This window comes from Schistocerca americana, chromosome 5, assembly GCF_021461395.2.
Source record: "Schistocerca americana isolate TAMUIC-IGC-003095 chromosome 5, iqSchAmer2.1, whole genome shotgun sequence".
Taxonomy (NCBI): domain Eukaryota; kingdom Metazoa; phylum Arthropoda; class Insecta; order Orthoptera; family Acrididae; genus Schistocerca; species Schistocerca americana.
Window position 1 is genome coordinate 445,311,667 of NC_060123.1, and position 14,839 is coordinate 445,326,505.

The window sequence follows — 14,839 nt, forward strand, 5'->3', positions numbered from 1 at the left end:
TTTCACGTCAACATACATACAATCATGCACATTCCTGTGTAAATGTTATGGCTTTGATCAAATACCAAGAGGTAATACTTAGCAAAGAATTAAAATATTACATTTTCTGTTGAAAGAGGGAACTGAATAATAGACTTCAGCTGGAAATTATATGGGAAGTGTGGCATATGTGAAAGATCACCATTATTATAATACTCCGTCCAAACAGGCCTCGGAAGGCCTAACAGTACCGACCGACCGCCGTGTCATCCTCAGCTAATAGGCCTCACTGGATGCAGATATGGAGGGACATGTGGTCAGCAAACTGCTCTCCCAGCTATTGTCAGTTTTAATAAATGTAAACATGGTCCGTAGTAGGCTGTAATGCAATGTTTATTTAATCATGGCTACTTTTTATTTGTAATTAAGACTGATTTGAAAATGACGTGAAATACAGATGTTACAAATGTGCTTGGCAATGAAGTTTAGTTGAAATTAGCTAATTGCACAATTAAATAAACACTGCATTACAGCCTACTAAGGGCCCAAGTTTATGTTTATTAAGCATTTGGAGGCTGTGATCCCCAGAAATACAATTTTTTTTGTTTTCAGTTCTCATGAATGGGGCCACTACTTCTCAGATGATGACAAGCACATACTTCTATCTGCTGTTAAATTCTTGGGATTACAGCTTGACAATAAATTCAACTGGGAGGAGCACACCACAGAACTGCTGAAGCGTCTAAACAAATCTCTATTTGCAATGTGAATTATGTCAGACATAGGGAGATACAAAAATGAAAAAGCTGGCTTACTATGCTTACTTTCACTCCATAATGTCATATGGGATTATTTTTTTGGGGTAATTCATCAAGCCAAGCTACAGTTTTCCGGACACAAAAACATGCAATAAGAGTTATATGTGGTGTGAACTCAAGAACATCCTGCAGAGGCCTGTTTAGGGAACTAGGGATACGAACTACTGCTTCCCAATATATTTATTCCTTAATGAAATTTGTCATTAAAAATATATCACTTTTTCAAACCAACAGCTCAGTTCATGGAATCAATACTAGAAATAAGAATAATCTTCACAAGGATTTAGTCACTAATGCCTGTACAAAAAGGTGTGCATTATTCAGGAACACACATTTTCAATAACTTACCAGCAGCCATAAAAAGCTTAACAACCAATGAAATTCAGTCCACTGATGAATTTCTCAGTAGAACCAACTGCTTATGTTTGTTTGTTTGTGTGTGTGTGTGTGTGTGTGTGTGTGTACTGTAGTAGTTCTGTTATATGTTTACTACCATATAAATAAATAAAAAACATTTTTTAATCCGATCATTCCACTTGGGACCTGTGGAAGGTACATTAGCTTATTTGTTTTACTTGTAAATATTTGTAATGTATTATTGTTTTTCTGACATGTTCTGCATCCTGGAGGACCTTCTCACTATGGATCAATTGGAATGAAAGTAAGTCTAAATCTAAATCTAATCTAATCAGTCAAGTAGCTGTTCAATTGACTTCACAAGGCCCGAGGACACCCCGCTTGACAACAACGCTCAGTAGCCTGGACAGTCACCTATCCAAGTACAAGCCAAGCTCGATAGCACTCAACTTCAGTATCTGATGGGAGTCAGTGTTACCAACTGCGGCAAGACTGTTGGCCATTATCAGGATAGCTCCACAAAAATTATTATTATAAATGAGCAGTTAGGAGCTATATGTATGTTACCTAGTTTCTTTAATAAACAATGATGTACTTCAGTCCTCAAAAATATGAAATGTAAGGCTTGAAATGAAAGATGTCATCAACCAGCACCTTACATTTTTTGTAGTTTTAATTCCCTCCTGAAAGTTACCACTACACATATGACACAGGTAATTGTTGTTATATGATCTCGAACACTTCACAGATTGATTTTGACAAAAACTATTACTTGTATAATTGTGTTTATTGTAATTAGTTCTCCATTTTTGGCTGCTTAGCAGTTCTGCATAACCAAATCTGTATGGCTAAAAAGAGTTAATTTTTCATGAACAGCTGACTCAGAAAGGAATAACAAATTTCTCAAAATGTAGTATTTATCTTTGTGCCAGTGTTTGTCAATGTACGTCTCAATTTCATTCTGCTAGCAACACATGCAAACCAGTCACATTGGCATTATATATGCTCGGCATATGTCACTTCTGCACCAGTGAGAATCTCATGACCTGGGACAATATTTGATGGTAGATCTTATATACATTTTATATGTGTTGTCTTGTATTTGCAACACTTTATATCAGACTGGCGGAATGACAGTTTTGGCTCCACTGGTATGTTCAAAGTTTTTGAAATGTTTGGCTGCAGAATAAGCTTGTGGTGGTGCTGGTGATTTTTCAGTTTCTCCAGTTAATGAACATTTGCTGAAAGGAGAAGTTTTCATTATTTAATGGGCTATAATTTTTCTTTCTATTATTCTACTGCACGCACACTTAAATATTTCCACACTAGCTCCGATTTCTCTTATTTTATCATGTTGATCATTTCTGCCTATGTCACACTCTGAGGAGAAAGTTGGTGATTGATATTTTGAAAAGCTCTCACCACAATGAAATATGCCTTTGTTTTAATAACTTCCCCTCAACTTGTGTATCATATCTGTGATGTCCTTCATCAATCCTATATGATATGGATCCCATACCATGCAGCAGTACTCTAGAAGAGATCGGACAAGCATAGTGTAGGCAGTCCATTTAGTAGATCTGTTGCAACTGCTAAATGTTCAACTGTTTTACTTCCCCCACAACATCACCTGTGTGAATCTTCCAGTTTAAGTTATTCATAATTGTATTCCCTAAGTACTTAATTGAACTGACAGCCTTTAGTTTTAAACAATGACAACTAAAGATTGGAATGTCAACAACATAAGAAAAAAGATAGATTGCTACTCTCACCGAAAGATGACACATTGAGTTGCAGAAAGGCACATCGAAAAGAATGTCACACATTTAGCCTTTGGCCAAAGCTTTCATTCACACAAGCAAACACACCTTACGAACATGACTCCCGGTGATGGCAGTCATGTATGTGTGTGTGTGTGTGTGAGGTGTTTGCATGTGTGAACGACTGTGTGTGTGTGTGTGTGTGTGTGTGTGTGTGTGTGTGTGTGTGTGTGTGTCCTTTTCTGAAACCATATAGCCATATGTAAAAGGAACACGGGACTTAAAATCCAAATCATAATACATGAAAAGTGTGTGTGCAGATAACAACTCAAATAATTGCAGTAATAATAGTCACTCTAATTCATATAGCTTGTATATAGTGTCCCGTTAAAAAGTGAGTTCCCAGTGCTACAGTAAGGCCTTAAAATTAATTGCAGTTCACAAAGTATTACACATAGTCAGAAATTTTCTGTAAAAACTAGAAGGAGCTATCCAAAAGATAAAGTGTTAGCTACTTCTGCAATTTTATTGTATACCTTTATGCTTCAATAATGTACTCCCTTCTGTGCTGTGTTCAGATTTATTTTATCTTTGTGATGGTCATGTTTTTTTCTTGTATCACAATACGTACTGTGTCTTTTCTAAATTGTATGATTTTTTGTGACAAATCACGGAAGTGAGAGAATGTATTGGCATTGCATGGTGAGGATCCCTGACTGTTGGAATAAATTTCTGTAAGAGCATCTACTCATAATTCTGAGGACCCTCTTCTGTGCCACAAGGACTTTATATGCAAATGACTGGTTTCTCCAGAATATGGTGCCATATGTCATAAGTTTGTAAATGGAAATATGCAAAGGTAGAGTTGGTTGGTACAATAGATTTATGAAGCGTAATGACTTAACATGCAAACCAAAATATCTCAGAAAGAAAGCAAGTTCAGATGATGATTTTCAGGAATTATATAGGTCAGTTCGGTTTTACAAACTAAGAATGTTTTTAGGCAGTTGACTCTAAATAATGAATGAAAAGTGAGGTCATCCACATGAGTGCTAAGAGGAATCTGCTAAACTTCGGTTACACGATAAATCAGCCAAATCCAAAGGCCGTAAATTCAACTAAATACCTAGGAATTAAAATTATGAACAACTTAAATTGGAAGGAACACACAGAAAATGTTATGGGGAAGGCTAACCAAAGACTGCGTTTTATTGGCAGGATACTTTGAAAATGTAACAGATCTACTAAGGAGACTGCCTACACTAAGCTTGTCCATCCTCTTTTAGAATACAGCTGTGCGGTGTGGGACCTTTAGCAGATAGGATTGACAGAGTACACTGAAAAAGTTCAGAGAAGGGCAGCATGTTTTGTATTATTGTGAAATAGGGGGGAGAGTGTCACTGAAACAATACAGAATTTGAGGTGGACATCATTAAAACAAAGGCATTTTTCGTTGCGGCGGAATCTCCTCACGAAATTCTAATCACCAACTTTCTCCTCTGAATGGGAAAATATTTTTTTGACACTGACCTACATAGGGAGAAACATAGGTGTTCATTCTTTCCGCGTGCTATACAAGATTGGAATAATAGAGAATTGTGAAGGTGGCTCGATAAACCCTCTGCCAGACACTTAAATGTGATTTGAAGAGTATCCATGTAGATGTAGATGTAGATGTAGATATGCAGCTTTGATTATTTGCAGATGCAATTGAACAAATGGCAAAAACTTCCAAATTACACTTCTGGAATCCAAAGTGACTTTTATTAAGAATATTGTGTTTATTACCATCATCCATAATCCTCTTGTACATAAGCTTATCCAGAACTTTAGGAAGACTTGTTGGCAGTTTAACTGGCTGATATTTGGAAATCTCAGATTTATCATCCTTTTTGAAGAGTGGTGTGTCAATTGTATGTTTGAGTTATAGAGACAGTACCTTGATTCAGAGACTCATTCAATATGTGACAATGAACTTTAAGAATAAATTTACATATACATTGATTGTTATATTGTCCACATCAGTGGCATTTTTGTTTTCCATTTATTTTATTCGTTTCTTAATCATTTCTGTTGTGATACAGGGCACAGGTGTTTGGCTGGCTAATTTTGTTCTGTACTGATTTTGTAGAATGTTCAGGGCTTCAACCATAGACCATTTACAACCAGTCTGATCAGCCACTGTCCAAAATGGTTGTTGTACTATCAAAAAATGGTTGTTGAAGATACTGGCAACTATTTCGTCTTTTTCTAACACACTGCTGTTATAACTAACTTTGATACTGTATATATACTCCGAACTTTTGCATGTCCGCCTTTTTAACACCTTCCAAATTGCTTATATTTTATTATTTACGTTTGATGAACATGCTCTTGGATTTCTAAATCACATTATTTAGCATTTTATACTGTAATGTGTAGTGCTCTGTGGCTCAAGGTTTATTGGAATTTCTGAGAAGTATAAGATTTACAGGATGTTTTGACTCCTTTAGTGAGCCACTGTCTTGAGCAATCACTAAGTTTGTTACTTTTTGACATTCTCTTAGGAAATACAGCTTCAAACAGGGTAACAAATTCAAAATCAAATTTATCATTGGCATTTTGAACCTGATATGCTTTGTTCCACTCCAGCTGCTGCAAATGTCTGCTGAATATCTGTAAATTTAACTGTTGATTAACGTAAAGGTTGGTTGATTTGGAGAGTAAAGGGACTAAACAGCAGGATCATCAGTCCCTGATTAACGTAAAGCAGCAGTGTTTTATTGAACTACAACCAACAAAGAATTATGTGGAAAAATACATACAGAAGTTTCCATTGCTGTGTTGTTAGTCTCACACTGTGCTTCAAGCGCCTTCTTTGTTTCAGAAATGGGTTCACGAACTTGAGCAATGCTAACGTTGTTGACCTAGAATCAAATTAAGCATACTATAATAGTCATCCATTTATTACCTAACAAGCAAATATTTGGCATAAAACTGAATCTTTGCAGTTGATTTACTTCATGTCATCTGTGGTAGATTATATAAAATTAAAACAGAGAATGGAATAATTATTTTTTCTGAAAAACAGGTCACATCCCCTCACTCATAAATAGTAAGAAATGATGAAAAATGCAAACTGGATAGAATTACACATTATTATTATTATTATTATTATTATTATTATTATTATTTTACTTTATTTGGCCAGTTTTGTCTCAAATGAAAGGGGATTAAGTCTGCAGGTCAGTTTCCTGTACCAACTTCACAAGAGATAATAAGTAATTCATTAACTCCACCAAAGTCAAACAAGCGTAAGACTTGTGTGAGGATTCATTCCTTGTGATATGGTTCATACAGTGAACCAATATTACTTAACTGCTATAATTTTACTGTTCTTCATCTGATCAGGATAATGAGAAACCTGCATATAGTTACAACTATGGAAACTGAAAAAAACTAATAAATACACACGTTTAAATTATGTTATTAGTAATTCAGGACCCATATATAATTTTGTAGAATTACCACACATTTTAATGTAACAAATTAGTTCTCATTACGAAGATGGTTGTTGTCAAATCTATTAAAATGTTTGACAGTATAACCGATTTTTTGACTGCTAGTTGTATAAAAGCTCTTTGGCTGCTTTAACTGGTGTGCATTATCTTGGAAGCCACAGAATAGGCATGTGACATCTGGAAGTCTTTGTTCCTCCGTTTTTTTTCTGCTAGGCAGGAAACATAATATTATAATATTATGTTAAGGCACAAGATACTGTAAGAGTATCAAAGATACAAATAAGTGTGGCTTAATTTTTTGTTTCTACAGTATGGTAATTCTACACTTACAGCTGTGTACGTTATTACACAGGTTAAAAACACCACCACCTCTTTTATTAGTCAGCATTTAGAACGGCTCCTTTGTGATTAACATGTTTGTAAGTTACAAGGAAATACACCAGTACAGTTAAACATTCATACAGGATAGTTCATCATAATGAAGAATCTTAAGGATTAGTGCAGTGTAATGTATAGTGTCTCCCAAAACGTATCCTCATTCCCAGTAACAGACTTATGACAGGCTAGACTTAAAGAGGAAGTATGATACAGTTTGTCCCTATCAGGTGAGACACTTTATGAATGAAAAAAATAAAATAAAGTAATTAAATACAAAGATTCAGAATTTAATTAACATGAGACTGTAATTTGACATGTGAAACTAAATACAACTTCGAATAATGAATATACACCATATAGTTTCATACTGTTGCACATGTTTGCAATACTGTGATAGTCTTAATTCATTCATATTTGAAAAATGAATTCCTGTTTCTTTCCAAGTAATCCTGTCATACCAGAAGCAGCAGCACAGCTATTCTTTTCCTTTTATGTATCTTCCATTGCATGCATTCGACTAAACATGACCTTAAAATATTTGAACAACTGAAATAGCCTCATTAATAATCCATCACTTTCATCATTACTTAAACAATAACCTTTTGTGACCTACTTTGCCATGTGGTTATTAATTTAGCCCTTTGATTATCTACTAAATGTGAGATATCTTTTGACATGTCTTGCTAGTGGTATAAGTGGAAGAGAGAACACTAACATCAAGGATCGATGGAACACAAATAAATAAATGTCTGCTGTGTGTTGCAGCATTATTACTGATAAAAGTTAGTCATGCTCATACTAAACATAGCATCATTTACTTTACAGCAAGGAGTTTTGACAAAGGAGAAAGACTTTAAACCCTAAAATACTACCAAAGCTTTACAGAAAAAGCATTACAAGTAGATAGTATTAAATTACTTACCATATTAAGAGCACTTTTTCTTGATGTACACAGCAGCCTGGATTTGCATGTGTGCATTTTACTCAGTGTAATGTTGGAATTCAGAAATAACAAATTCAAGAGTAAGGAAATGACTGACTCAGTGCTTTGTGAGATACAAACAGCCTGAACTGGTTGCCTAAAGTACTAGAAAAAAATTACTTTTCACTTCTCATGTTGTGTGAATAATTCCTTGATAGATACAGCAGATGCAAAATGCAGTAATGAAGTACAGCATCATAAAAACATTCACTTCAAAGACAAAATATTAAAATCTACTAGCCAGCTGATGAAACTGCAGCAGTCTGGGTAGATCTGGTAGAAATGAGAAAGAAAACTGTACTGTGTTCTGGAGCACGCCTGTCTTATACAGTACACATCTATACTCTGCAAACAACTGTGAAGTGCGTGGCAGAGGGTACGTCGCGTTGTACCAGTTGTTAGGATTTCTTCCCATTCCATTTGTGTGTGGAGCAAGGGAAGAATGATTGCTTGAATGCCTCTGTGCATGGATGTAATTATTCTAATCTTATCCTCATGATCCATATGTGAGTAATACGTAGGGTTTATAGGATATTTGAAGAGTCATCATTTAAAGCTGAGTCTTGAAACTAAATAGGCTCTCTTGGGGTAGATTTCTTGTATCTTCAGGAGCCTGCCTGTTCAGTTTCTTCAGTATCTCTTTGACCTTTCCCATGAATCAGACAAACAAGTGACCATTCATGCTACCCTTCTCTGCATATGTTCAGTATCCCCTGTTAGACCTATTTGGTACAGATCCCACATACTTGAGCAATTTTCTAGAATTGGTGACATGAGTGATTTGTAAGCAAAGTACCATCAGCTTTACCCATGACTGAACCTATTTGATCATTACACTTCATATCCCTATAAAGTATTACATCCAGGTACTTGTACATGTTAGCCTATTCCAACAGTGACTCATTGATATTATAGTCGTAGGATACTGAAGTCCAAAATTTTACATTTTACAACATTTAAAGCAAGTTGCCAATCTCTGCACCACTTTGAAATATTATCAAGATCTAACTGAATATTTATACTGCTTCTTTCAGACAGTACTTCATTATAAATAACTGTATCATCTGCAAAAAGCATGAGGTTACCATTAATATTCTCTATAATGTTATTAATACACAACATGAACAATAAGGATCCCAACACACTTCCTTGGGGCTCACCCGAAGTTACTTCAACATCTGACAATGACTCTCCATCCAAGATATCATGCTGCGTCCTCTCTAACAAAATTTCCTCTATCGTCACAAATTTCACTTGATACCCCATAATATGATATACTTTTGACAATAAGCGTAAGTGTGCCCTTGAGAAGTTCTTAGTGAGTTTTTGTTCCCTGCTTTAGCATTATCCCTGTCCTTAACTTTCTGTATCACTATTCCAAAGAAGGAGCTGCTAATTTTGAAATATACTGATTCTTCATCCTTTCTTGTGTGTTTATCTCAGCTCTGATCTAGTTGTTCCATTTTTGATGCGTAGTAATGTTTCCCTTTGCAACCTCCCACATTTGAAAATAACTGAGTATAATGACAGTGAAAAACTAATGTTTCTGGTTGATGCATAATAAATCATTGCATCAATGTGTTTATGTTTACGACTCAAAAGTGTATTCTACTATCTGCTGGATAATGCTGTATCATGTGAAGTAACACGGGTTCTCGACAATGGTCTGTTGTTGGTATGAAGTCTGTTGTTTGGTGCAAGGAAACAAAATACACATAGCATGTAAAATGATTCACATATATTCCTATAAATTTTAAATTTTGCAAAAAACTGGAGCTTAACAGCAGGCCCTATTAATGGGGACATGCTCAGCTGTGAGGTACGGCGTCTACATGGGTACATGTTAGACCACAAATCTAAAGGTTCTGGGATCCTCCGAATTGCTCGTACAATTTTCACTGGCAACTGACATGATTTTCACTCCTGTGAACGCTGTTTGTATGGAAATATCAAATGTCACAATGCTTCCGCTTCTTCCCACTATAATTGCGTGGATGAATTGGTTCTAGGGGCAGAGGCCTATCATTTTGGAACATGCCTATTAACAATCCTGACTTTGTTGGAAACATTTTGTTTTCATATAAGACCACCTTTCATCCTTACATATCACTCCAATGTTCAAATTCAGGGCTCACAACAGAGGTTCAGAACTGAATGACTAATGTGAGCTAAAATTGAGGTAATTGTTGTAACTGCGACCAGGACAGTTGCAGGGTAGCACTGATGGAAGGCGCGGAGAGGCCCGCGAACAATAACACAACAGAAAAGGACGGACATGACCAATGTAGGACAGAATGAATACGACAAGACCGAACAACAGAGTCACTAGGAAACAAACTCGTACACGAACCAGGAAGAAAGCAGTCTAGCGCAAGCAAGGTGTAAACCGACGTAAGCGAGATTAGACTGCCTGGATGAGCGAGTGGCCGGCGCTTAAGTACGCTCTCAGGGGTACCGCTATTGGCCGCTGGGACCACATGTTCCACTGTGCCGCCCCCACACTAAAAGCAGGCCAGGAGGCGCGTGCCACTTCAGCTTACGGTGCAGAGACCTCTATGGGTCTTTGACGTCCATGACGTCTGGCGCGGATTCAAATTCCGCGGTACCAGAGTAATACCCAATACTGTTGCAAAAATATTTAAACTTTCTATTCATAAGAGCAACTAAAGTCTATGAAAACTGAAACCATCAACAATTTATAATGCAAAAATTAAAATTATGGACACATTCTTATGCACTATATGATAGAAAAGTTTGTCATAATGTTTTGTGCTGTAAATGTACAGTGTAGCCTCATACTGAAATGAAGCATAGATGATAAACAGTTCACAAAACAAGAGATCTTTTGAAACGTGTGAAGGTAAGATAAATAGATAAAGCAACTAATAAGGAGGTACTGAATCAAACTGAGGAAAAAAGAAATTTATGTCACAGTTTGACTATGAGAAGGGACCAGTAGATATTATGTCCTAAGTCATCAAGGTGCAAAGGAGGAAAGTATGGAGGTAAAAATTATGGAGGCACACCTAGGCAAAAACAAAGTAGGCCAGGTAAAATGAATGTAGGCTGCAGGAGGTATTCAGAGATGAAGGGGCTTGCACAGGATAGACTAATATTGAGAGCTGTATCAAACCAAATCAGACTGAAAACAAGAAAAACATCAATGACAGATTTTGTTTGCTATGTTCTTTGTCAAAAATTTAATACACTTACGTCTACTATATTTGCAAGGTGATCTTTGGCCAGCTTCTTCTTTGGATCTACACAAAATAAAGGAGAAAAAGAGCTACAGTAAAAGTCTGTACACAAGTCTAAGGAACATAAGAGCCTAGCTCATGAGAACAAGCAGCTAGTGATGTGTACCACAGATGGTAAGTAACTGGTGAATAAATGTCACACTGACATAGTGCTAAGGGTGCTGAATAAAAGAATGAACTGCAAATGGCAGTAAAGCTGCGTCCAGCCATTCCGATTTAGGTTTCCCGTGATTTCCCTTAATTGCTCCTGGCAAATGCTGGGGTGGTTACTTTGTAAGGTTATGGCCGATTTCCTTTCCCATCCTTGACACAATCCAAGCTTGTGCTCCATATCTGATGACCTCTATGTCGAAAGGACATTTAATAGTACTCTGAATCTTAAAAATTAAACCACTCTAATTTTCCAATCTTTCCATATACCCTCGTCTTTTCTGATTACAGATTTGTAGTGACTTTACATCCCTCCAGCATTTGCACATCTGGCTCTTCTCTGCTTGTACTTTGTATCGATTTCTTTTAGTGAATAAATGAAAAGAAACACCAAAGTCTAGAAAGGGAACCATGTTTTATGATTTTTGCTGCTATCAGACTGTTTCAGTTGTTCCTGTTTTGGCCAATGGTATTTATATTATCAGAGTCTCTGTCAAACATCCTTATCTGTCTGTCAATCATCACCACCATCATCATCACTGTTCTGACATAGGTATTCTGCTAACATATTTTGCCGTCTTACAAGGAGTTTTAACTTTTGTGTGATTGATTCTGCAGTATATATTATTCCTTCTTGTATATCTACGTAAGGCAATATATAAAAATCCAACTATGGAAACAAATGTGAGATGTCCTGTAACTGAAAGTTAATGAATAATTCTTAGGAAAATTGTTTACAAATGCTATTGAAACCGTTTTGTATCATTTCTTAACATATATTTGTTTGGAAGAAAATTCTCTCTCTCTCTCTCTCTCTCTCTCTGTCACACACACACACACACACACACACACACACACACACACACACACCTCATTGTAAATTTTTTCTTGGTTGCATAAAATGCATAAAGAAAACAGAATATTTTACTATGGATCTCTGTGATTTTCTTAGAGAGTACAATTTATTTACACAACAGTGGTTGACATAAAAGTACAGTATCAGATTATAAGTGATCAAGAATCAATACATTATTGAGTTATAATGTATCTGTTACACAATGCCACAGTAAAACAGTTTGCACATGTACTGCAATTATTTTCAGTTGAGCTTTTATGTCTAGATAAAACACTTTAATAACAACATATTGATTTTTGTGCATGCATGTGTTTGCGGTGAACGGAAGTCATGCATGGAGTAGTAAGTGCTCAGTAATGCAAATTATACAACAATGGATTTTAAATAAAGCATACAACATGAACTACAGGAGAAGCAAGATACAGTAGTGCAAAGTTCAGATTCTACAATAGCTAATTTCAGATGTCATGCACAACTCACTTTAGTAGTTACAGATTACAACAGCATTCTGATTTACAAGTAAATACAAGAGGTTCTGCAACAGCTCTTCATTAATAAAATATGCAGCAAACAAAAATCATACATACCGCAGGTTTTCAGAATTTATGATAAAAATTAAGCTTTACAAAGTTGCATACTTCAATGATGATAAAAATGCCATAGTATTAAACAAATAGTGGAATGGTAGGGCACAGCAGTTTCTGAAAATACATAGTGTATGCTTAATTGTGCTACTTTAGAGGGCTTAATGCACAGAACTGTAACTCAGTTATTTATTGATCAAAGAGACGTCAGATAATCATGTCCCCTAAACTTTCGAGTTCTGAGGCTCCCTCCCATTCTAATATTAGTATCTCCATTTCTTGGTCTGTTCAGCTTAAAGCTTTCAGATCTTCGAATTTTGGATAAAGGTTCCAGAGTCCTCTCAACCACCTGAGGGACTTTAGGAGGAATAAGCCGGAGTGAGTGAGAAGCTGACTGGCTTTCAACCAGAGAATCCAGAGAACTACTGTAACCTGACTCCGAATGAGGGTTTGTTCGCTCAGCATCCAAAAAGCGACGTCCAGTACTGGAGTTGCTGACCTTATGTCTTGAAATTTTATCTAGACTAGATTTTCCTGCAGCTTCAGCATGATCGTCAGGTTCATAGAGAGGATTCATTTTGAAATGTGGGGAAGCACTTCGTGACCGTAATGATGCATGGTGAATGTCTCTTTCCATAATTTGCTTTTCCAGACCATATACTGCAAAATGTGCAGTATCACTTACCTGGGATGTATTATTTCTTGGTGTTTGTTCTCTTGCCATGTGCCGACTGGGTGGCTGTGATTTTTTTTCAGGCTCTGGTGTTTTGGAATTTACATAATAATCTCTCCCGTACCTAAAAGCAAAACACAGTATACTGAAGTATTCTTTATTGTATTCTGAAAGAAGCAATAAAACATAACAGTAAATTACTTATAATCTTGAGTTCACTATGGAGAGCTTGAAAACAGCTGTTAATGCGCTACAAAGACCTTCTTTGCTTGATATTATAGTTATATTTATTTTCAATAGTTTCATTACAGTGTTTCTCCCTACAGCAAACATGAGAAGGAATGTTACTTGTGGACTGCTGCTCTCCTATGTAGTAATCAGATTTTTATCAATCACAGTCTGGATTTTAAAAGTACTTCTTTACTGAGGCAGCTGTTCCCTGAGCAAGCAATAAAATTTTGAAATGATGGAACTATCACCAATTGGGAACTTTGGTGACTTATCAAAGGCATTTGATTGTGTTATGATTAACATTCTATCACAGAGTTAAGTTTTTATGTGTTATGTGGCTACGCACATGCCTGGCATAGTTCTTTCTTATTCAAGACACAGGAACACTGGGATATTTGAGAAATACAAGTACAGATACCACCTGAATGGGAAGAAATCACAATGACCCTTCCACTAGATTGGAACATGGGGCCATCCTGTTCTTGCTCTTTGTTCATCATCTTACGAGTTCATTAGAATCAGAAGGCAGAATTAGACCTTTCTGCAGATGGTTCAAACATTAACATCAAGCTGAGCAAAGAAGCATCTCAAGGAAAGATAGTAAATGATACAATATGTGATCAAAAGTATCTGGACACCCCCAAAAACATGTTTTTCATATTAAGTGGATTGTGCTGCCACATACTGCCAGGTACTCCATATGAGCAGCCTCAGTAGTCATTAGACATTGTGACAGAGAGCAGGTTGCAGCGCTCCACAGAACTCACAGACTTTGAACGTGGTCACGTGATTGGGTGTCACTTGTGTCATACATCTGTATGCAAGCTTTCCACCCTCCTAAACATCCCTAGGTCCACTGTTTCCAATTTGATAGTGAAGTGGAAATGTGAAGGGACATGTACAGCACAAAACCGTACATGTCGACCTCGTCTATCGACTGACAGAGACTGCCGACAGTTGAAGAGGTTCATAATGTCTAATATGCAGACGTCTATTCAGAACATCACACAGGAATTCCAAACTGCATCAGGATCTTCTGCAACTACTTGGACAGTTAGACTGAAGGTGAGAAAACTTGAATTTCATGGTCAAGTGGCAACTCACAAGCCACACATCATGCCGGTAATTGCCAAATGACGCCTCGCTTGGTGTAAGGAGCATAAACATTGGATGATTGAACAGTGGAAAAACGTTGTGTGGAGTGATGAATCACGGAACGCAATGTGGCAATCCGATGGCAGGGTATGGTGAATGCCCAGTGGACTTCATCTGACAGTGTGTGTAGTGCCAACAGTAAAATTCGAAGGTGGTGGT

The 14,839-nt window shown here is 36.6% G+C and overlaps 1 protein-coding gene across 1 annotated transcript in view; it reads right to left on the reverse strand.

The window, feature by feature from the left end:
- LOC124616423 overlaps positions 1 to 14,839 on the reverse strand; it is a 394,706-nt gene that overhangs the window by 18,611 nt on the left and 361,256 nt on the right. Inside the window, exons 17-18 of the mRNA XM_047144730.1 lie at positions 13,307 to 13,418; positions 5,719 to 5,820 (exon numbers count right to left, since the gene is read on the reverse strand). Of these exons, the coding sequence (XP_047000686.1) occupies positions 5,719 to 5,820; positions 13,307 to 13,418 (214 nt within the window). The remainder of the gene's footprint in view (positions 1 to 5,718; positions 5,821 to 13,306; positions 13,419 to 14,839) is intronic.